A 25,469-nucleotide genomic window follows, 5' to 3' on the forward strand; every position below is an offset into this window, starting at 1 on the left:
CACACGTGGTCCAGAAAATAAGTCCTAATCGTGTATTTGATTCACCCATGTACTAAACCGGCAGATCGCACCGACTAGTTTCCCAAATCAGCTGGTTTAATGCATGGATGGAGTAAAAAGACACGATTAGGGATAGGCTCCAGCATCCCCGCAACCCTGAGAGCAGGATGAGCGGTTTGGATAATGGATGGATGACCAAATAATACCAAGAAACTGCATCATGCGTCCCTCAGATTTTTTCCCCCCGTCACCTGCTACGTAAGAGGGTAGAAGTCATGTGATTGGAGAGTTTGCCCGTCAGTATCGGAGAGGGCTGAGGAAAAAGACTGCATTGTTTTCGGTATGACTACTGAGTCGTGATCATCCGGTAGAGCAGTGGGTGGACAGTCTGCCCTAATTACGTTACCCCATCTTTGAAAATTTAGTCAGGCCAGCTTCAATAGTGACTACATGGATTCTATATTTGACGTTACGGGGATACCAGCTGCTGTCGTGTCTCGTCGAAAGTTAAAGAAGCAGTGATACCGGAGTTGTCGCTTGACGCTGCCTCGTTTGGCATAACCACCAGGGAAACGTCGTTCGTTGCCAGGCTAACCTAACGAGCTAAGCTAGCGACACGGGATAACGAGCGGGGGCGGATGGTTGTTTTTGGCCTTCGGTGTAGACCATAGGAAACGGATAAACACTACAGACACCAGGGGGGTTAACGTCGAACAATGACAGAAGAAGCGCGTAGAGCTAATGGGAAAGGACTTTGTTGTGGGAAAGGAAAGTCCGCGGAAGAGCATCGTTAAGACGCGTTAAAGCCACTCGGAGTCTGTGAACTAGTTAGCTAAGCGGCGCTAGCTGGTGTAGGTAATCAAGGAAGTTGACAAGGCTGCTTGCGAGTGTGCCAACAACGAATTTATTACAGGGAGCAAGGTTAGTCAGCCGGTCCTCAAGGATACGTGAAAGTGGCTGACGGTGCTTACACTGGAAAGCGACCATCAAAAATCGGAGTCGTCTCGGACTTGTGTCTGAATGTGAACCGGTTACCACGAAAGTCATAGCTCGCCGTAAACAAAGGCTTCCGCGCTTCCATCTATTAAGGCTACACGTCGGGCTACCGTGAGATCACGTTATACACAGACGATACTGCCCCCTTCCACGGAGAGGGAAATCTAGCCAGAAATGGATCTAAAAACGGCGGTGTTCAATGCAGCCAGGGACGGTAAACTCCGGCTGCTTCAGAAACTGTTGGAGAACAAAAATGGACATGAGGTGATTAAGTTGATGGGAGAAAAGACAAACGGGGCCACGCCGCTCTTAATGGCCGCCCGATACGGCCACCTGGATTTGGTGGAATATCTTCTTGAGTGCTGCAGCGCTCCCGTTGAAGCCGGGGGCTCAGTGAATTTTGACGGGGAGACCATCGAGGGAGCCCCCCCTCTGTGGGCCGCGTCGGCGGCTGGACATCTCAAAGTAGTTCAGTCCCTACTTGGCCACGGGGCCTCTGTTAACAACACGACTTTGACCAATTCAACCCCCCTTAGGGCGGCTTGTTTCGACGGTCACCTGGACATTGTGAAATACCTGGTAGAGCACAAAGCTGATCTAGAGGTGGCCAACAGACACGGCCACACGTGTCTTATGATCTCCTGTTACAAAGGACACAAGGAAATAGCGCAGTATCTGCTGGAGAAAGGTGCAGATGTCAACAGAAAGAGCGTAAAAGGTGGGTGGGTTGCAAGTACATGAGATGAGCGCAAACGCAATCCAGTGGCACAAACGCTCTGACACATATATACTCACCATAATAAACAACTCGCCGAGGTACAGCTGTCTCATTCACTCACATGCATTCCTCTGTCCCCGACTCCACAGTTGGGAGTTTCGTCGGGTTTCAGTCCCATAGTAAATAGGAACACTGTAGATTAACTTATTGTGATATTCAGTGGCTTATTGGAAGTAGTTTTATTCATCGCATGATAAAGTAATTTTATTCAGACAACCAATGACTGGGCTACACAGGCTCTCGTGTTGTCTGCAAATTGATCAACACTACACAGATTCTAAAAACCAGCGGTGACGTTTTTGGTAATCCCACGCAAGTTTATGTGGAAAACTGAATGTTAAAATTGGTTATAGCTGAATAAACAGGCAAGAACACATGTGAATTTGGAGTGTGAAGTGGCAAATAGTCGACTTGTTTTTGGTGGTGGCAAGCAAGTTGGGGAGGGGGTTATGAAAATGACACCACTGCTGCAATATAGGCTACATAATCGCCTAAACGCTATGGAACATTCTTCCTCCTTTGCCAAACTTTGTTTTTTTTTGTGGTATGAAATCACATTTACATAAAATGTATCTTTCCTTTTAGGTTTAGTGGCCTCGAATATGCTTTAGTTAGGCTAAATACTGTTTTGAGGCTCATAATGAGTTCCCAGACTAATCCCTGCCTTTGGGAGGGTCAACTCAGGTTCTGGATTAGCATGTTTTGTTAGTAGAAGTGAATTTACCTTCAAGAAGGCCAAATCCACAGGTTTCTACCAGTACATAAATCTAAGAAATAATAGGTTGTGTTTTCTACCACAAAAATTGTAATTTTGGCAGCAACTGAATACAGGGGAGGTCCATCTTGTGCCCATACAGCCATACAACTCGGTACATGTCGGATACTTTTTTCCCAATGTCTAGACAACCTATGTAAGTTTTTCATACTGGAACAGGTTTTCTGTCTGGCCTGTAGCTCACAAAGAGAAACCCTAGAGTGGATTTTGAACCTGTCAGCTTAAAGTTGGGGTCGGCCGGGTTTTTTTTTGTTTTTTGTATCATTGGGCAAAAATTCCATAATAAATTTTCAGCATATTGTAATTCAAGTAGTCTGAGAGAAAACTAGACTTCTGCACCTCCTCTTGGCTCTGTATTCAGGCTTCAGAAAATCCAGTCAGTGACAGGATGATTTTAGCCAATCACGGGTTAGTTCAGAGAGAGAGCATTCTTATTGGCTATTCTGCAAATGCGGATGCGCGTGTAAGCAATCAATTCGCCTCCGCCCTACCCCACTGTCACTTGTGGACTAGTTCTCCTTTCTCTACCAGCCCCCCACGCGAGTGTTTTATTTTCGCACAAAAAATCAACAAGCGCAACTTTAAATAGTTGCTTCACATGAACAATACTAGTGTAACTAAGAGATTCACTGAAAAATATAAATTTTTTTTACATGGATAGATTATCAACTATGATGCAAGTTTCCCAAGTCTCACTTTGCATTTTCTGGTTGTACACATTTGAATTATATGCCCGTGCTAGTCTGGTGGGGAGGACTAGGTAGAGTAATCCGAGGCAGCAGAGAGCGAGGCGAAAGGTTTGCATTGGAATGTTCATGTTGCTTACTGCAGCTTTAAATCAGTGGTTTTCAATCATGTGCCATGGAAGACCATGTATGTGTATGTAGGTTTTCTTTCAAACCCAACACTATGCCAGCTGATTTCACTAATAATCACACTTTTTGGGCACACTGGTGGCTCACCTGGTAGAGCACTTACCACGTAAGGCTCAGTCCTTACCGCAGCAGCTTGGGTTTGGATCCGGCCCAGGCCCTTTGCTGCCTGTCATCCCCTCTCTCCCCCCTGCTTCTCCTGTCTCTTGACTATCGCTATCAAAGGTGTAAAATGCCACACAAAAAAAAATCACACTTTCAGCCAGTCAGAGGAGGACTAATCGGTGAAATCAGCTGGTTTAGACCTGCATATACATGGCCTCCCTGGGCACTTGGTTGAGTACCACTGATTTATCTCTTGCAGAAAGATAAGCAGTTATCGCTCCGTTGTATTTTTGAGGGGGAAACTGTCAAACATCAATCAGTGAGTATGACAGGCCATTTTAACATGTCATCCCTTAGACAATCTAGTCTAGCCAATAAAATTAGGTACTACTACTTGGATTTTAGAGGCCGCTTACTGTTCTTCCACTTTATGGTCCTCTAATTTTACTAGTAACTAAAAAATTATGTCCTTTTTAGTAACTAGTCACTTATCCATTTTTACTAGTAACTATTTAACAAGTATTTGTTACTAGTCAATTTTTTACTAGCAGTAAAAACAAAGGTAAGTCAATGTCACAATTGGATAGCTAATAAATTCCATTAGTATCAGTTCTATCAGATATTAATCGACTATCTCAAACATGCCAGCAGATATCTAGATGCTGTTTAGATAGCTTAAACATATAGAACATTTGTGCTCTATATGAAAATTGGATGGAAAAATATGGCTCATACAAAAATCACCACAAAGCCAAAGTATCTTACACATTTCCAGAAATTGCATTGAGTTTGACAGCGTTTCAGCTTGTTGTCCCTAGATCAACACATCTGACGTATGTCTTGCAAACCTAGAAAGATTTGAAGGCATATCTGCCTCATTTTTGGCGGATTGATCCGCCATTGCTCATGTCATGGGAATGTGCCACGTTCCACAGTTAGAGATATCACTACCTCAATTAGCTACTATTGCCAAATTTTTACTTACTAGTGCCGTTCGGTTATCTTGACACTCACGTTGAAGATCTCTCCAACCAGATGTTACCAGTGTTACTATTTTTTTGTTTTTGTTTTGTTTTTTTGCTGACATGTTCTCACAAGTCTAGAAGTTTGCAGGATTTTACTCCAACCAAGCATAACACCAGCTGATTTAACCAATGTTTTAACTTGAAAAGCATATTGTTAGACCAATTGTGTATCTCTCCACAGGTAACACAGCACTCCATGACTGTGCGGAATCAGGCAGTCTGGAGATCATGAGGATGCTCTTACAGTATGGGGCCTCCATGGAGCGGGATGGTTATGGTATGACACCTCTGCTGTCTGCCAGTGTCACTGGCCACACAAACATCGTCGACTACTTGACAACACACCAGCAGGTCAGGGTTTCCACCTCACCAACAGCTAGAGGTTATATGAGTAACAGGTTCTGCCTGACTTCATATACCTGTGTTAAATGTGGTACTTGCTTTGACTGTATAGTTGTTATGTGCTTATTTCTCCTGGATTGCCACCTTGCCATGGTGGAGAAGCTTGTGTGTACCAATGATCCCAAGAGCTATGCTGTCTAGAACTCGGCTCCTGGTAGGGTCACCCGAGGTGGATAGGTCAAGGGGGAGGTTCCAGACGAAGCATCATTCAACAAAGACCTCAACGGTGGAACTGGCAGAAGATGTCTCCTGGTCACAATGGCAGTGAAGGTGGACGGAGGCTGCAACAGAGGGTGGTCCCCAATCGTCTTGGTTCTCCATGCCATTGGACCCTGGCCACCCCCTGCTAAGGACCGTGTGGTGGCTGCAGACACAGCAGCCAATCCAAGTAAAAAGCTGTCACGTGGAGGCATCCTTCCTTTATGCGGCTCCAGTATCGGCCTCTATGCCCACCTGAAGACCCAGAAGGAGGATGATCATACTCAACCCTGAGTGACCGCTGATGATGATGTGCTTAGAAAAGTCCAAACATTGTTTCCTTCTGAGAACAGACTTTTCAGTAAATTTTGATAATGATCTCTAGTTATATTTTGGTTTTAGCATATCTGAGTTATACATGGCTCAATAGGAAATTACCAGTTGGTGCTAGACCAGTGCTGAGGGGCTAGAGCCATGAATCTTTTCTGTGTAGCCCTGAATGATTTTGCCACAAGGATGAAACAACTTAGTTTTAATTGGATAGTTTATAGGCCATTACCACTACAACATAATAGTCTACAAATGGTTGGAGATATGAATTTAAGTATTAGTTTCCCAAAACAGTGTTTATCCTGCATGACAATAATCTTTCTTGTGCAATATAACTTCTATTATTTCATTCACTGGAGATGGAGCCAAGGAGAACCATAGCTCAAGGTTCAATTTTCTCTCAAAAAAGGCATGTATGACATGTGTATTTTGGCTATAGAAAGATAGAATCCTTTTAGTTATTGACATGTTTCAAAACACAAGAATCCCTTTAGTTAGTGACATGTTTCAAAACACAAGTTATTGATTGTAAATCTATAGCTGCCAAGTTTTTGTTATTTTGTATCAAGCAGTTTCTCTTTGTTTTACTCGGTGTAGTCATGTCAATGAAGCACAAAATATTTCCCCACTTCTTTCAGTTAAATAGACCTGATAAAATTGGCTATGCTCCATGGATTTGACACTAGCTTATGAAGTGATTTTTTTGGGGGGGGGGGATTTTTTTCCTCCTTTTTCTCTCCAATTGTATCCGGCCAATTACCCTACTCTTCCAAGCCTTCCCAGTCGCTGCTCCACCCCCCTTGTTGATCCAGGGAGGGCTGCAAACTACCACATACCTCCTCCGATACATGTGGAGTCACCAGCTGCTTCTTTTCACCTGACAGTGAGGAGTTTCGCCAGGCGGACGTAGCAAGTGAGAAAATCACGCTATTCCTCCAGTCCCCCCCCCCCAAAAACAGGTGCCCTGATCGACCAGTGGAGGCGCTAGTGCAGTGACCAGGACACGCACCCACATCCAGTTTTCCACCCGCAGACATGGCCAATTGTGTCTGTAGGGAAGCCCGACCAAGCCAGAGGTAACATGGGGATTCGAACCAGCAATCCCTGTGTTGGTAGGCAACGGAATAGGCTGCCACACCACCCGCAGATGCTCCTATAAAGTCAATTGACTAGTTAGCACAAAGCACAATGAAGAGGTTATGAAAATAATGGTGAAATTGAAAACATTTACTTTGCCTACACAGCATTGTCATTTATAAGTTTATTTCCTGGTTTATAAATAGCATTTATGAGTTTTGCACCTTTTTTTTTAATCATAGCATGACAAGTACAACAGGCCACTTTCATGTTTTGGATTACATTACTAATGTGGTACAGTATATGTAACTTGTGTGTCTCAGCTTTGCACATCTGAGTAGATGTATTCCTTAATTTTTTCATTCGTTTTTGTTATCCACCTAGTCTTGTTCAGGGTTGCAGGGGGTTGGAGTTTATGATTCAAATTTCTCTTATCTGTGAATTTCCCATTTGGAGGAACCATAGGTTTGCCGTGTTTAAGAAATCTTTAAGCATTTAATTTCCTTTTTTCTGTTGTTGTCCATAACTATGAAAATAAATAAGAAACTACCTACCTTCTCCATTGACGACATGATAATGATGAATGACATGTTCCCAGTCTTCCCCGACACTGTTCATTCCTCCCAATTCCTTCCCCCGTTGCTTTCTCTTTCCAGGGTCGTTAGTGTCAAACATATAGTGTGTCCTATCTGGTGACCAAGAAATAGCAAGAGCTTATCATCCAGTCTGATTGAGTCTTGCACAATAAAAAATATCATGTAGTCTGATTTCAGCATTACAGCAACATTGTTCTTGTGAAGCATTTTTGTACTTATAAGTGAAGAAGTTTTACAGATTCCATTTTCCAATGCACTTCCACATTGTGGCTACCTCAAGGCAACAGATAAAATGTGGTTGATAGATGATGCATAGGAAAAAAATATTTTGTTTCAAGTGAATCCCATTTTCTTAGCCTGGAACAGCGCTAAAGAAGTATGGAGTAGGTATCTTGGTAACAAGACTAAACACCCACTGGCAGGGCTTTTAGACTCTTAGTCTGGTTTCAAAAGTTTCAATGCAAAGCCCTGCATGTGATGACCATAACCTGACTGTAACTGCATTCACTGTAAGCTAGCAACTAGAAAGTAGCGGGCCTGATACACTTTTATCAGGCCCGCTGTTACTGTCAAGATCCCTTTGACCAATGCAGTAACTTCTTAACAGGATCCAGTGGTGTTGGATTGTGTTCAGATCTCTAACACTTTGGATGAAATGTATGTGTATAGCCTAAATTATACAGAGAAATTCTGGTCAATAAATTTTGTTTTCTCTCCTCTACAGACCAGCCACAGGGAACGTATTGACGCTCTAGAGCTATTGGGAGCCACATTTGTGGACAAAAAACGAGATTTGCTTGGAGCTCTAAAGTATTGGAAGAGGGCAATGGACCTCAGGTATATGGATAGTAACAATATTGTCCATAAACCTGAACCCAAACATCTGATCATGGCGTACGACTATGCCAAGGAGGTGAGTATTAATTGCAGGATCACAAGATTGTCAAGTTTTGATGAAGCCAATTATTGGTCATTGGACCTAGTGCTCTAAAATTCAAGTTCCATTCATGTGTGTCATGTTGATTTACATTTCTACTTCTCTAGAAGAATTAGAAGCATAATGAAGTTTGGCTAAATTGAAAATAAGTCTTTACTTAACTCTTGACTCAGTCTTCTAAACTTCTGCATTATCTTCAATGAATTGTAAAGGAGGGCTACCCAGTTGCAAATTGAATTCTTAGTTTTTATACACTCGTGGCGGATACGTGACTGAAGAACACTAACAAATATGAACTGAACTTGGCAACTAGAAAACTTCTCATTTCAGCTATACAAAGTGTTTCCTTCTGCAAAACTTACCAGGAGTGTCCTGGTAGCTCACCTGATAGAGCACATACCATGTATCAAGGTTTAGTCCTTGCTGCAAAGGCATGGGTTCAGACCCAGCCCAGGCCCTTTGCTGCATGTCATCCCCTCTCTCTCCCATGTCTTTCCTATCTCTCTCTACAATCAAAAAATCTTTAAAAAAAAAAAACTTGACTCACCTTAGGCTTTTACAAGGATAAGCTTTAATTGCCATCACCCAAGCAATGATGCTGTAGAGGTCTTTGTCCAGATCAGGTAATCCTTATCGTTTTTAGGTAAACAATGGGGAGGAGTTGGATGGGCTGATCTCTGACCCAGATGAGATGCGCATGCAGGCGCTGCTGATCCGGGAGAGAATCCTCGGTCCGCAGCACCCAGACACTTCCTACTACATCCGCTACCGTGGTGCCGTCTACGCTGACTCGGGGAACTTTGAGCGCTGCATTAACCTATGGAAGTATGCACTGGATATGCAGCAGAGTAACTTGGACCCTCTCAGCCCCATGACAGCCTCCAGCCTCCTTTCCTTTGCCGAGCTCTTCTCTTTCATGCTCCAGGACAGGGCCAAGGGGATCCTGGGAACATTTGTGTCATTTGAGGACCTAATGGGCATTTTGACCAAGAGTGTACTCGAGATTGAGAGGGCAGTCAAAATGAGGGGACCAGTGCCACCTGACCCTGCCCAGCTAAGCAAGACCCTGTCGATCATCTTGCACCTTATTTGCCTTTTGGAGAAGGTGCCATGTACCGCTGAACAGGACCACTTCAAAAAGGAAACCATCTATAGGTGTGTTTTGGGAGGTGTGTGTTTGTGCTGTGCTTGTGAAATTATTCAATTCCTATCGATAATTTATTGAATTTAGTTAAGCTCTTCAAGTGCTCCAATTAATTATCAAATGTTGTGGAGGATAACTAGCTGAAAGGGTTCAGAAATGTTACCTTTTTAAGAGCGAGACAAATGTCCTAATTTGGCCTAGGTTGGATTCCTGAAATTATCTCTAGAAAAGGCACGTTACCCGGGGTTGGTTGTACACAGCCCTTTTGAACTTGCTGTTATATTGTTACATCTTCCAGAACCCACTGACGGAATTCTTCTCTTAAAGGTGTTTGTCTTCTGTTTTATACATTTATTAAATTCTTAATAATGAATTAGGCACATTAAGATGACAGCTTTGCATGTGAATAATATTAAAACATAATCTTGCAGTGTACCTGAACAAGAGCTGGGCAAAATATCAATAATGGAAAATTGGTATTAATGATAGTACTATCGTGAAATTAGACTAGATATTGCCTGAGATTTTGTGAACGTAAAATCGTGAAATAACTTACATATTGTCATTCCTCGGTTGTAAAGGCTGTATTGTAGTAGTTTGATATGCTTTTCTGAATTTATTAAGACTGTTACGCTGAGTGAAATGAACAGACAATGACTCTACCTGCTTGGGCATCCTATCCACATTACTAATAATCATTACTCAAAAATGTCTTGTGTGTAAATATCTTATGAAAGCACCAATTGTCATCCCCAAAATGTCACTTTTTTTCAATCTTTCCTAGCCCCAACTTGAAATGTCAAAATGCTTGTTTGCCAGTTCATAAATCCATCCATCCAACCATCCATTATCCAAACCGCTTATCCTGCTCTCAGGGTCGCGGGGATGCTGGAGCCTATCCTAGCAGTCATTGGGGCGGCAGGCAAGGAGACACCCTGGACAGGCTGCCAGTCCATCACAGCAGTTCATAAATTATCTTGGAAATATTTTTTTGTACTTTGAAATTGGACTATGAACTGCAGTTTGAGAATTTAGGAAGCTTACAAGCTTACTGCACCAGTATGCAGATGACGAGACCATATCAGATCAGTCGAGGCTCCATGCCAGATCGGTCAAGGCCTGGGTTAACAACGACCGCCATTGGTGCTGTGCCCTCACAGGGTACTGATGGAAACTGTAAAATCCTTTGTGGTGACCCCTGAGAAATGGAATAAGCCGAAAGAAGAAGACTAGCTTACTGCACAATACGTGATGCTGAGTATATTACTCTTGCACCGTTTTGAGCTGTCATACCTAACTATGGTTTTTCTCGACTCATTATCAGCTTGTGGCCATTCCTCAAGTGAAAATCTGACCCACATTTCTTATCCTCTTGCTGCAGGTTCCTGAAACTCCAGCCATGTGGCAAGAATGGCTACAGCCCACTCCACCTGGCAGTAGACCGTAACACCACCTGTGTGGGCCGCTACCCAGTTTGCAAGTTCCCCTCCCTGACAGTTGCCTCCATCCTCCTGGAGTGTGGGGCAGATGTGAACAGTCGTGATGAAGATGACAACAGGTCTGTTGAGATTTTCTGGTTCAGTTAAGGTTAGGATTCACCCCCCTTGAACTTTTCTGAATTTACCAACAAGTTTCTGTTCATTTTTTGGATTATTTTTTGGGGGGAAGAAAGTTAGGTGGTCTTTGTGAATCAAGTTTAATCTTTTTAGCAAACTCAATTTAATTGGGCCAAGGATCTGACAATCGTACATAGTTTGGATGAATGTTCTAACCTGAGTGGACCTCTCCATATCTCTTAAGAAAATAAAAAAATAAAAACTATTGTCCACTACAGGGGAAACTGACAATTAACCTAAAGTCCTAATGCATGGTAAGATATTAGCGATGAGGTACCTTATTGCAGCTGGTTAGAAGAAGAGGTACTTGTATGCTGGGGCACATTGTATCTGCAATGTATGATTAATACCTTATCTACTCTAATGTCCCAGTGCTCTTTTGGTCTTTAAGAAGTATTCTTATAAACATGAGCCTCTTCATTTGGTCAGAATTTTGTTTGGTTCACTTTAACTGACACCCAAGTAAGTTAATACATCCATCCATCCGTTACCTGAACCGCTTATCCTGCTCTCAGGGTCACGGGGATGCTGGAGCCTATTTTTTTAATTGTAAACCAAATGTTTAAACAAAATAAGTTGGCTCATCATTTTGGAGGTTTTGATGAATGATGTTAACTGTTTATACTATTTATTGTTTCTTGTGTAATCAAGCTTTTATCTGTACAAACCCCACAGCCCTCTCCATGTGGCAGCTTCCAATGGTCACCCAGACATCATGAACTTGCTGATCTCATGTGGGACCCACTTTGACAGCACCAACGCCTTCCAACAGACGGCCTGTGACCTGCTGGATGAGAAGGAGCTGGCCAGAAATGCTATCCAGCCCATTAACCACACCACGCTACAGTGCCTGGCCGCCAGGGCCATCGTCAAGCACAGCCTCAACTACCAAGGAAACATTCCTGAGAAGTTGGAGGCCTTTGTTCTGCTTCACAGATAGTGACCCCACACACTTGTCTGGAAGGTTAAGAGGGACGTATCGATTGCTGGATTGAAAGAGCGGGGGGTATTGGGGTGTGAAGAACCTGCTAGATTGGACGGGAGCCTGCTGGCTGACGAGCCATACTGGATGGACGCCTGACCTGCAGTGTTTCAAGGGGCTAAACAAACATTGTAAACTGGATTTGAATATTCTATACCAGTCAATTTTTCTAGTGCTTCACACTCTCAGAAATTCGATTTAATTGGGCTGGTATGAAAGATCAATTCACACAATGGAAGAATGCGTGACTTCTTTTCCTGTTTAGGAGTTTGGATGCAGTAGATAAAGACTACAACATGGAAAATAATTATGAACAATAGTATCTCTGGAGGTAATGAGCTAGGGGTTTAATTGTTTTGCTATTGTCCATTCTTTTTTTTCCTTCTTTTTTTGCATATTCCATGACGCTATTTATTAAAATTGTTGAACCTTGAGAGATTTTTCTCCATGCCGGCCCCAACCCTGCCTCAGGATATGTTTTTTTTTATTATTATTATTTGTTTTGTCCCATCACTGTTGCCAATAGTCATGGACACCTTTTCTCAATTCTTGATAGATTTCCCCCTTTATCCTGTAACATCACATTTCGTTATATGAAGGTCTTGCAAATTTGGCTTTCTGCCGAGTGGCGTGGATTCTACTACATAGACTTGTGTTTTGTTTCCAATGTAGTGTCTGACAAAGCTTTATGAGAAGGTTCTAATGTCTGCAAACACCATAAGTGCTTTATTCTTCCTATGCACAGGCCAGGCTGTTGGAAAGAGAGACTGTTGTGTTCTGTGCCGGCACTTGTCTGTGCAATATCTCTCATTGAGATTTTGATATTGGTTTACCTCATCGCTGCCCTTTTCTTGTGTCTCCATAATTAATGAAAAACAGGAGATGCAAAACCATTGTAGATAGTTGTTAGTGTAGTGGAGTAGTGAGTGGATCAGGGTGACGTGTGTGTGTGTGTGTGTGTGTGTGTGTGTGTGTGTGTGTGTGTGTGTGTGTGTGTGTGTGTGTGTGTGTGTGTGTGTGTGTGTGTGTGTGTGTGTGTGTGTGTGTGTGTGTGTGTGGTCGAGTAGTGAGTGAATCAGGGTGACATCTTGTGTGGTGGAGTAGTGGGTGGATCAGAGTGACATCGCGTGTGTGTGCATGCGTGCATGTGTATGTTTGAGAGGCTGAGAGCTATGGGATAATATTACTGGTTACTGGCTTGTAGAGTATTTTTAGCATACATTACAATTTTATCCGACAAGTTTGTTTAGGTGGCACTCATATCAATACCACAAAGCAAGACTGTAGAACTCATACAAATGCTACTTTTAAGTGCAGTGGCCAAACTCTTGTCTCCAACTATGAGAATATGCAGGCTTGTATACAGAGGTAAACATCCAGTACTCGTACGTGGCAAATGTCTATTAACAGGCTTGATGAAAAGAAACTTCTGAGCTGGTTATTAATGTGGCTAACTGTGTATGTGCAGGTTTCATGATATTTGGGTTTTTTTATTCTGTTTTTTTACAGCAAATTTCAAGTTTATCAGAGATCTGTAGTAGCAGATCAACCAATCCAGATCAACCCAAGCTCTGACATACCCAGACTAAAGTAAGAATAGTTCAACCCATTTTGTACAGCTGTCATCCAATTGTATCAGAATTGAAGAAAGAGAAAGTGATAGAGGGAGGATGCCTTGTCATGAAGACTACTCTAGCTTTGTGAAATAACTTTGCACATTAGCTTTAGAAATGTGGTTTTAAAAAAAGGGCTTTTCATAACTTAGGATTTCATATTTCAGTGTATTTAATCAGACAGTTCAAAACCAGACACAGAAAATGTGTGGGGACTCCCAGGGCAACTTGTTTTGAACCTGCACTTTACTACAATTGAATTTAAGATTTACTATGGCATCAGTCAAGTTCATGTCTTAAAAACCAGTTTGACAATAAACCCATATTCCACTTGTTCCCTTGTCTGCTGCATCTTCATTCTCCTACTTGTGGTTTTACAGGGAAACTAGCTTGACTAACCACAGTATCCTTTTGTATTACATTTCATTCAGGGTGAATGCATACCACCAAATCTCCTGACATAAAGAAGCAAAGTTAAGGTGCCAGCTATTTTTTTTTACAGTCAAGTTTCTTAAGATCCTAATGAGTGTGGCTGGAGTGGCCTATTTAGTACAAACAGTCAAAATGTCTGTCCTTAAAAACAGGTGGCCTTCAACTAACCAGCCAAAGAACAGTTTACATGACAAACAGAATCCTTTGCAAACTGGGCACTCCCTAACTGATCTCAATGCACAAATATCAGGTATCAGTCGAATATGGCTTATTGGATACAAAGTGATGGGTTTTGGATTATTGTAAAATATGACTGGCTGTCTTAAAACAGCAACTTTCCAAGTAAAGCATCCTTGATTTGTGTGTTATTGTGGCTATGCAAATATCACAGCTGTATAGAAAAAAAATACCATAAAATCTCAGGAACTACCTTCTCACCTGAGTAATAACATATTGACAAGTCCATAAAGTTAAATTGTGTAACTGTTAGGTCAACACAGCGTCAATAAGAGAGAATGCATCCCAGGGTAACTTCATGCCAAGAGTACATCTAATACAGTCTTAATACAGTCTACTACAGTATACTGTGGATAAGATGCCTTGTGCAGGCAATCTGGTCGACTCCTCTGTGGGGGGATGTTGCCAGAGCCAGAAACCCCTGGCTGTGGTGAGGATTTACTGATGTCCAACATTCATTCAATGTCTTGGAGGGGGAAAAAAATATCTTTTAGGAAAGTGAACATGAGCTACATGTTGAAAGCCCCAAAAAAAACTTCTCAAGTCGATCTGCACCCTCAGCTGCATTATCCTGCAACGTTAAAGTAACTTCGGAAAAAAAAAATTGACTAATATATTGATTGTGATGGATTATCTATCTCAAACAAGTTTCAGGTCTCTACAGGCCGATTTTCATGCCCTTCTGCAAATGAAAGGAAAGCGATGACTCCCTGCAAGGTTGGGCATTTAAAAAATCTCTAAAACACTACGGTATGCTTTGGAGAACGTTCTGGAATACGGCACTGGTAGTAGATAGGCTAAAATTTACAAAACATACACCAGTGTTGTCCTTTAAACAGCTTTTTTTAAAATGGTTATTTCTTGACTGATCTCTGAATGAAAGGTCACAAAGACAAGCTAATACTTAAATACTCGGTGCTGGTACATAAACAGAAGAAATTCTGCCCGCATTCACTTGCTTATCGCTTATCTGTCCGTTTATCAAACAACAAATTTCAGTCTTCACTCCTCAGATCATCACATTCATCAGCCGAGATCATGAAAGTAGGATCAGAACACCACACGTTTCGTCCGAGTACCGTAGCGGGCTATTCCGTTGCCCTAGCAACACGGGGATCTCCGGTTCGAATCCCTGTGTTACCTCCGGCTTGGTCGGGCCTCACTACAGACACAGTTGGCCGTGTCTGCGGGTGGAAAGCCGGATGTGGGTATGTGTCCAGGTTCCTGCACTAGCGCCTCCTCTGGTCGGTCGGGGCGCCTGTTCGGGGAGGAGGGGGACTTGGGGGGGGGGGAATAGCGTGAGCCTCCCACACGCTACGCCCCCCTGATGAAGCTCCTTAATGTCAGGTGAAAAGTAGCGGCTGGCGACTCCACGTGTGGTAGTCTGCAGCCATCCCGGATCGGCAGAGGGGGCGGAGCAGCGACCTGGACGGCTCAGAAGAGTGGGGTAGTTGGCCAAATTCAACTGGGGAGAAAAGGGGGGGAGTAACACCACACGTTTCCTCCAATACAGAAATGTTAAGCCTAGTTTTCCATGTACAGCACCAGTCAAAAATTTGGACACACCTGATTGAACGTATGTTTTTTCAAAGTCTTGAATTCATTGCCTATTTCTGAATTTATTCCCAAAATAATTTTAAACCTAACGATTACGCATTTTGAAATGCCCCCTACCCCAGCAGGTTGTTTCATTTAGTGCTCTGTTGGAATTTAGTAAAAATAAAGAAAAAACCTACGATGAGTAGGTGTGTCCAGACTTTTGACTGGTACTGTACTTATTGACCCGTCTGCTGCAGATTTCGCGGCATGGGCCTGTTGTCTGCACACCTGCAGCAGTCGGCAGAGAGCTACATGCAGCCAACCTGCATGTTCCCTGACTGCTGAGTCACTGGCACGAACATGTTTGACTATAGAACAAGGAGCAGGGCCCCCGCGCTTAAGCATATCAGCTCCTTCACGCCTCAGGGCGCATGCGCTTCCGATGGCCTTACGGTCGCTCCATCCCACTTTTGACACCAATATAACGAATTCGGGGGGCAACCACAGGAACTGCCGCGGCCGGGACGCGAACCCATATCGCCCGCACCGCGGGAGACATCGCTAACCGCTAGACTAAAGGGTCAGGCCCGCGAGCCAGCGTGTCTTCTTATCCATGCACGTTACAATATTTTAAAAAAACCCACCCATTTACCAAATAAGGCAAGCCCACTAACAACTGTCGCAAGCAACTATCTGAATGATCAAAGAAAATTGAATCAGTTCATCTGGATACGTTTACTGACAGAAACGTTTTACCATTCATCTAAGTGACCTCTTCAGTCTCAACTGACTGCAGGTATTCCCACCCTTATAAACAATACAGTGGCGTAACGACCGAAAACAACGATCGGTCTTATATGCAAATAGGTAAGACCAATAATTAGAGTTACAGTGGCCGTGTATACGATTTGTCAAGCACTGAACTAGAGCAGGGCCCAGAATGCAAACACACTCGAGGATAGGGCAAAAATCAAGTCCTTTATTCAGCACACAGAGGTCAATCAGCTCAGCAAAGGTATCCAAAAACAACAGGCAAAAGGCAGAGTCCAAAAACACTCAGGTCTGATCGGGAACACTCACGGGGAAAACAAAGGGGAAAAAATGCTGGAAAGCTGTCACGCAAGGATCAAGACGAACTGGCACAGAAGACAGGGAGCACACAGACTAAATATGCTAGGGAGGGAGACAATTAGACACAGGTGCAACACATTAGGGCAGGGCAGGTAATCACACACGCAGGAAACAGGAGGGCAGGAAGTGAAGGTATCAAAACGGACTGTGACAGTACCATCCGCCCCCCCCTCAACGGCCGGCACCTGACGGCCCAGGAACATTCGGATGAGAACGGTGGAAGTCTCGGATGAGGTGAGGGTCCATAATGTTGCTGGAGGAAACCCAGGAATGTTCCCCTGGACCGTAACCCTCCCACTCCACCAGGTATTGGCGACCCCAACGTCGGACTGCCAGCATCTTGCGTACTGAGAAGACTGGGCCACCATCGAAGAACCGGGCGGGGTGATGGGGGCCTGGAGGCGGGAACTAGGGAGCTCTCTTTAACTGGCTTGACTGACGTGGAAGGTGGGATGAACTCTCATGGACCTAGGCAATTGAGTTTCACAGCAACGGGATTAATAACTTTAGAAATGGGGAATGGACCAACAAACCTGGGAGCCAGTTTCTTGGATTCCACTCGCAGGGGAAGGTCCGTGGTAGAGAGCCACTCTGTCCACTGGTGTAGGAGGGAGCCGAGGTCCGCCGCCAATCCGCTGCTCTCTTATAGGAGGCAGAGCCCTATAAAGAAAGAGTTGCGTCAATGAGGGGTCAGAACGCGAGGGTCACGTGGTTCATGTAGCCGCCGAATAGTTCCAAACGAAGCTTGGCGGGTCATTTAAATGAACTGCTTAGCCGCGATTTCTGGTAACTACTAACCAATATTTTAAGATTTTTACATTTATATATAGATATAGATATATTCCAACGTGACACATTCTATGCGTACTGTTTGGAACTATCCGGGGCTCCCATGATCCGCCATTGCTGTTAAATAATTGGCCCTATTGTATTTAGAAATCACGTCAGGACACAGCGCTGTCGCTCGACACAACCTCTACGTTGCATTCTTTATTTAGACTCACACAGCATCACAGGCAGACCCGATCAAACAACCCAGAGCCCGCAGGCATCACCAATCGATCCCAGCACAATAGAACGGCACCAAATCAAATGCAGCACTATCGATGTGTGCAGACATAACACCCCCCCCCCCCGGCAGGATTTCAAACATGAAAGGTTGACACAAAGTCCTCTAGGTGGCCAGGGCGTAAACGTGTGCGAACAGGTTGCGAGGTGGCCTGAGGCTGGGCAGGCCGAGGTGGGGAGGGAGAAGGCAGGGGAAGCTGAGGCCCAGGAATGTCTGGGGCCCGTGTAGGAGCTGCATGAAGCCCCGGGGCGTCTCGCCATGCTGAGGGAATGGCTAAGGTTGTGTCACCAGCTGTGTGTGGCGGAGCTGACACCTTCCGTAGACAACTGGAGTGCCACCGAGTGCCAACGCTGAGGAGATAGGTGGCTGGGCCCAGCTGACGGGTGACTTGGAGAGGAGAGGACCAGTATGAAGCCAATTTATTGTCCCTGTGGGGCCTGCGGACCCTGACCCAGTCTGACACATTGATGTCTGGCACCCTGGTTCGTTTTGACTGGTCAAATCGTTGCTTCATCTGCACCTGCTGATGAGTGACTGAGGCTCTGACCCCAGAGGGAGGTGCCTGGGGTGTGGAGGGGCGGAGCCTGTCAAGGGGCACGCACAGTTCCCGGCCTAGCATGAGAGAGGCTGGGGAGACGCCTGTGGTCGAGTGCTGTGTGGCCCGATAGTGCAGCAGAGTGTGACGGATGGCCTGTGTAAAAGAGCACCCTTGGGCCATGTGTGCTCTGAGGCTGTTCTTCAGTGACTGGTGAAAACGTTCAACGCCACCATTGGCCTGGGGGTGGTAGTACGCAGTGCGTATATGACGGATGCCCTTGTTTTCGAGATAAACAGTGAACTCAGCAGAGACCAGCTGAGGGCCGTTGTCAGTGGTGATGGTCTTTGGGAGGCCCCAGCGAGAGAAGAGAGAGTCCAGGAAGTCGATGATGATCTGTGAGGTCACAGTGCCGGAAGTGGTGAGTTCAGGCCATTTTGAGTGTAGATCGTAGGCGACCACCATGAAGCGTTGGTGGTGGGGAACTCCATGGATCTCACCACAAATGTCCAACTGCAGGTGTTCGCAGGGCTGAGAGGGCCAGGCAAGAGGTTGCAGGGGTGGGGGAGCCTGGTGGCCAGTCTTGCCACTCACAAGGCAGGCAGAACAGTCCTTCACCAGAGCCTCAATATCTCTGTCTATCCCTGGCCACCACACCAGGTCTCAGCAGCGCTGTTTCAGTTTCACAATGCCCAGGTGGCCTTCATGCGCCATATTCAAAACACGTGCACAGAGAGCAGCTGGGACCACTGTGCAAAACCCACGTGCCACGCAGGTGTCGTTCCAGCAGGAGAGCTCCTGTCTGACTCGGGCGAACGCAGCCAGCTCCTCTGGGACCTTGTGAGGCCAGCCATTCTGGATGTAGGTACGGAGCTGGGAGAGGACAGGGTCCTGTTCGGGGGCTGCCCTCAGCTTCTGCAGAGAGACAGTGGCCTGAAGGGGTGTGTGTAGCATTTGGACAATGTCCTTTTCCACACAGTCAGTGTCCGTCTGTGGAGCTGGGGTGGAGACAGAGCGAGAGAGCAGGTCAGCGACAACATTGTCTCTGCCTGGGGTGAACTGCAGGCTGAAGTTGTACTGGCGGAGGCGGTCAGACCAGCGGTGCAGCCTCAGGGGTTTGTGGCCTGTCCCAGATGTGGACAGCAGCGCTGTCAGGGCCTGGTGATCTGTCCTGAGGGTGAAGGAGCAGCCATAGAGGTAGAGGTGCCACCTTTCACAAGCCCAGATACAGGCTAACGCCTCATGCTCACCCACGGAGTACCGCTGCTCGGTCAGGTTGAGGGCATGGGAGGCAAAGGCGATGGGCTTCTCCACACCGTTCTGGGTTTGAGACAGCACAGCCCCTATCGCTGTGGCTGACGCGTCACAGGTCACAAAGGTGGAGCTGGAGATGTGGAAGTGAGCCAACACTGCTGGTGAGGTCAGTTGAGTCTTGAGATCACGCACAGCATCACTGCATGCCTTTGACCACACCCATGGCTCATCCTTACACAGCAGCTGGCTTAGGGGGGCTGTGGTCGCAGAGTACTGGGGAAGAAACCTCAGGTAGTAACTTGTCATACCCAGGAAGGAGGCGACCTGGGCGGCCGAGCTGGGCTCAGGGATGGCCTGAATGGCGTCCACGTTGGATTGTAGTGGAGTTACACAGCTCGCTGACAGCCGGAACCCCACGAACTCGATGGCTGGCACAGAGAGGACACATTTCTCAGCATTGAGAGTTAGCTTGTGCTTGAACAGGGCTGCGAAGACCATGTTGAGGCGCTTGTCGTGGATTTCACTGGTGGGCCCGTGTACCACTATATCGTCCAGATAAATGGCCATGCCCAGTATGCCAGCCAGCACGGAGACCATGATTTTCTGGAAGCAGCTAGGGGCGGGGGGTGAGACCGAAAGGCATCCTGGTGTAGCGAAACACTCCTGCATGTGTCACAAAGGCTGTGAGGTTTTGGCTGCTGGGGTGGAGGGGCACCTGTAAGTAGTAAGTAAGCAAGTAAGAGGTCGAGCTTGGAGAACACCTCAGAGCCATAGAACTGAGCAGTGAGTTCTTCTGAGGTGGGCAATGTATACTTATCAGGGACCACTGCCTTATTTACTGCACGTAGATCGACGCAGGCCCCCCGACTTCTTCTTAGCCACCACGAGGTTTGAGACCCAAGGTGACGCGTCCACCGGTTCAATGATGCCAGCTTCCAGCAGTTGTTGCAGCTCGGCGGAGACCCCATCACGGAGAGCCAACGGGATGCGGCGCAGTGGTTGGATGACAGATTTCACAGCAGGGTTGAGGAGAGGTTGATGGGCGAAGGCGGAGAGGCAGCCCAGCCCCATAAACAGCGATGGCCACTTCTGCTGCCAAGGCGTGGCAACAGTCAGGATTGCGGCCCCCCTTGTGTCTAAGAGGGAGCACCCCAGAGCGGAGAACAGGTCCAGGCCCATCAGGTTGGCCCCACGGCGTACCACATGAAAAACTGCATTGGGCACCACCTTGTTCTTACTGAAGACCTTTCGGAGGTCGTGGTAACAATCCGGAACCAGAGAAAGGTGCTGGGTCTCAGAGTCTGTAGGGGTAGACTGAAGAACAGGGGCGGCACAGGAGGACAGTGGTAGAGAGGATGACACACTTTTGAGTCAGTTAGTAGCACAAAAATCCCCCCGGAATAGGATCTGACCAGTTGACCAGTCTATATGGGGATTGTGTTGTGACAGCCAGGGGAAACCTAGGATGAGCAGGTGTTGAGTGTTGAAAATGTGAAAACTGATCCTTTCAGTGTGTGAATCAGGATAAGAGTGTAATAGATTGAGTGAAGTGCGTCACCCACCGTGCAGATAATTCTTCCATCATTGGCGCTGACTTCAAGTGGTTGTTGAAGACGGAAAAGCTTGAGCGCTAACTGTTGTGCTAACTGATAGTTCATGAGGTTGGCATCTGAACCTGAATCAGTCAACACAGTTCAGTGGAGTTTTAAGGGGTGGACAGAGTAACTTTAGACTGAATATGAGAGGGGTTGGAAACAGTGTGGGTTCTGCTCGAGAGGGAGCTCACCTTAACCGGGCTCTCGCTCTCAGCTGGCAATGAAATTCCCCGAGAGCCCGCAGTACAGGCAGCGTCTCTCTGTCATGCATCGTTGTCTGTCCTCGGGAGTAAGTCGAGTGCGCCCGAGCTGCACGGGTTCCTCTGGAACAGAAGGGGACGCTGTAGGGTAGTCAGGTGAATTAGGCCTCCATGAAGAGGATGGAGCGCTCGGGAGTCTCTGCTGGCGAGGCGGCGAACAGCGGGAGCGAGACCGTCCTCTTTCTCTGTCTATGAGTCTTATCAATCTTGATACACAGGGCGACGAGGGAATCGAGGTCAGCAGGTAAGTCGATGAGAGCCAGATGGTCTTTGAGGGGCTCAGATAACCCATCCAGGAAGGCGTCAAAAAGAGCCGACTGATTCCAGCTGCTGTTAGCTGCCAGTGTGCGGAATTCTATGGCGTAGTCCGAAACCCGCTTACGGCCCCGACGAAGCCTCACCAGAACCCTGGCCGCCTTCCGACCTGGCGCCGTCTGCTGGAAAATCTGGGTAAAGGCTTTGGAAAAGGCAGACAGGGAATTGCAGATGGGGGACTTACGACTCCACTCGGCTGTAGTCCAAGCCTCGGCTCTGCCGGTCAGGTGAGAGATGAGGTAGGCGATCTCGGACCGTTCAGTGGGGAAGGCTGCTGACTGAAATCTGAAGATCGGAGAGGAAGGCTCTGCAATCGCCGGAGTCTCCGGAGAAACGGGTTGTGGCTAGATGGGATAGAGCCACGGACGTAGTGACGCAAAATCTCGCCGGGCGCATTTCGTTGCCACGGCGATAGTTAGCCTGGCTAACCTCCTGAGCTACCGCGAGTTTGGACTTTGATTTTTAAAGCCAGTTTAATGATGAGTCGGATGAATTAGTTTTACTTAAAATAACTACAATTTCACTTAATAAAAACGGGTTATTGTGTATTTTAAATGAAACATCGCTCTTGCTTGTGCGTACTGCTTCCCAGTGCTAGCAAGCCAGCTAAGTCTATATAGTGTCTGCAGCACGGTAGCTATTTATCCATGGAGATATTATATTTAAAATTTTAATTCTGTGCATTTATCCCTATTAAGTAATCGCGTTTGCCACGCTCCGCCAGGAGTGAGGGGCGGAAAATAAACTACAACGTATCAGATTCATCGCCAGTGCATTTGTCCTGCTAAAGTTACATGCCTAATGTGGTCTTTCGAAGTAAAACAGTCCTATATTGATTACCATCCGTTATCCGCACATGCTGCCATACCTTGCATGGTTCAGCCAGAGTCAGACGTATATAAAGTATCTTTGGTTCGGCTCCTTCCTTCAGATGGTAGGGATGGCATTGCATGTCATGCTCTCCACAGTATGCAAAAACACCAGAACATAAAGATAATTTATTACTTTACAGACTGTAATAGAACAGATCATAAAATAAATTAATAAAATATCAAGCAAAACAAAATAAAATAAGACTGCTCAACCCAGGCCCGTAGCCAGAAACATATTTTTGGGGGGGGGGGGTCGGGCAACACTGCCGAAAGCTACCGGTAAATAAAATTCCCACACTGTATACTATAGCCTAATACCCAACCGTACGGTAAATGTCAACGTATTAATGGCCCATAGATAATCATCAATGCATTAATAAATAAAAGTGGGTCTTACCTTATAAAAGCAGGTCCAATCGTCTTTTTTGTCTGCAAAAGATGTCCAGTACCTCTTCCGGCGTCACCACAATGTCTCTGTGCTCCGAGAGCAATGTCAGTCCATTAAGCCGTCTTTCCGTCATTGTACTGTGCATTTTGTCCTTGATCCTTCCCAGACGGGAAAAACTTCTCTCGACATTGGCACTGGTGACAGGAAGCGTGGTCAAAACGCGGAGAAGCTTGAAGATGCTTGGAAACAACTCACTGTAACAGGCATTTAATGCCTCAATGGCATTTTGTGGAACATAAGTTGCATCTTTCCATTTATCCCGTCAGATGTCAATTTCTGACTTTACAACTTCCAGATGTGGTGACACTTCGTCAGGATACATACAGGTTGGAGAGCGCGTGAGCTGAGCTGTCGTTCAGCATGCTGACCTTAGATGGTAGTAAGGAGCAGAGGTTGGAGATCACATTTCTGTGTTTGCCGAAGCGTTCCTTCATCTGTGATGAATAAAAGTCAAGCATTACTATGAAAAGCTTTTGCCAGTAGTGATTTTCAAATGCCTTCAATGGATCCTCATTGCAGTCCATGCCTCTTGGTGGTCGAAATTCAACCCCATACTTGGCTGCTTGGGAAGAGGTCTTTTGGGAAATCTGCCTGAACTCCATCTCAGAGTTAGCCCTCATCTCATCTACCTGCTTAATAACAGCATCAGCAGCTGAAACGCAACTCACCAAGTCACAATTTTCCTTCTGAAGGAAGGTGGACAGGTGGTAGGTTTTTGCAAGCATCTTCTCACTCACATTCATGGACAGCATGAAATCTGCATTGTCAATTGAATTAAAGAGCTGAGTGGCTTTGACAGATGTGTCTCCTGTGAAGGTTTCACTGATTTTCTGCAGGCTGGATCGCACAGGGTCTAAAAGTTCGTTGAATGTAAATATTGCGTCGTGGCGTTCGACCCATCTCGTTTCACACAACTTCGTCAGTCGCGTTTTCTTGCAGTCGGGTAAAAGACGCTCCGTCTCGTGTCGCAGACTGGCAGACCGCAAAGCCCAATCATGGAAAAAAGTGCAGATTTCCGAGACAATTCCAAAGCAATTTCGCACCATTTGTACAGTGCAGCACTTGTTTAGGACCAAATTCAAACTGTGGCTGGCACAGTGCACATAAACTGCTTGCTTGTGCTTCTCTTTGATTTTAGCTTGGGCACCATTTAAACGGACACTCATGGCAGATGCGCCGTCGTATCCCTGGCCACGTAAAAACTGTAAATCAACGCCTGCATTTGTCAACTGACTTTCGATTGAATTGGCGATTGCCTCCCCGGTTAACTTCTCGATATCAACAAAGGACAAAAAATCCTCTCTGATGCTATATTGGCTGTCATGCTGGTTCACGTATCTGACACAGACAGAAAGCTGCTCCCGCCCTGAAACATCTTTCATTTCATCTGCCAACACAGCGAAACACTGCGCGGAGTTTACTTTCTGCACCAGTTTGTTTGTTATCACATCTCCAGTTATGCTGATTATTTCATTTTGTACATCAGGACTGCAGTAGCTAGCGTTTGCTGCACATTTACTCATGTGTTGTAACAGTACTGTGTCGCCAGATGTAGCCCTAAACCTGAGTAAAGCCCTGAAATGTCCGTCATTGTGAGTTGGCTCATTCAATGTCACTGGTCCTGAATCAATATCACCTCTCAGGGCGAGTTCTTGGCGACCGCAAAAAAATCAACGTTGCAATGAAGCTTTTGAGTTTTTCTCTATTTTCTTGGACTCGCTTTTTTCTCTCAGAATCTAGCCTCAGTGAAATTGCATCATTTTATTGTTGAGAACCATTTGGAAATTGTCCGCTTTCAAACATGCATCCTTGTGATATGCCTTTTGTGCATGGTCTTTGAACGTCTCTGAAGCATGTTTCCAGTCTGAGAAGTGGACATTAATTAGCTTGCCAGCTTTTCTGTGCCCTCCCTTGCCCACATGCTCGACTGCAAACGCAACACAGTGCTTACAAAAACAACCGTCGGACCTTGTTGAGTATACTAGCCAGCTAAACTGGTCAATCCAATGACGTTGGAAACGTAGTTTACCTCCTAGTTTTGTAGGGAATGTTTGTCCGATATTGGCCGTCCAGTCCAGTGAGTATATTTCTCTTCTCTGTTCGTCTGATATTTCCCCACCAATATAATCCACAAAGTCGTGTGAAAACGTTTCCGAGGAAGAGGACGGCGGGTCTGCTAACTCTGGCTCCGTCTCCGAGGAGGAGGGCAGTGGGTCTGCTAACACTTGCTCCGGGAAATCGGTAACGTTAGTGACCAGATCATCTGTAATGTTCTTGTTTTTCTTTTTTGAGTCGGGACACGTTGAAACAAAAAAATCACTGATTTTACGAATATT

The 25,469-nt window shown here is 45.7% G+C and overlaps 1 protein-coding gene across 1 annotated transcript; it reads left to right on the plus strand.

Moving 5' to 3' along the window:
- The first annotated feature begins 371 nt into the window (after positions 1-371).
- On the plus strand, positions 372-12,834 carry LOC130121649 (protein fem-1 homolog C-like). The gene is made up of 6 exons (XM_056290489.1): positions 372-1,714; positions 4,733-4,902; positions 7,879-8,067; positions 8,735-9,246; positions 10,617-10,793; positions 11,527-12,834. Exons 1-6 carry the CDS (start codon positions 1,171-1,173, stop codon positions 11,789-11,791), a joined length of 1,857 nt encoding a protein of 618 aa, XP_056146464.1. The 5' UTR covers positions 372-1,170; the 3' UTR covers positions 11,792-12,834.
- Positions 12,835-25,469: the final 12,635 nt, after the last annotated feature.

The sequence above is a fragment of the Lampris incognitus genome, chromosome 1 (genome assembly GCF_029633865.1).
Source record: "Lampris incognitus isolate fLamInc1 chromosome 1, fLamInc1.hap2, whole genome shotgun sequence".
NCBI classification, from domain to species: Eukaryota; Metazoa; Chordata; class Actinopteri; order Lampriformes; family Lampridae; genus Lampris; species Lampris incognitus.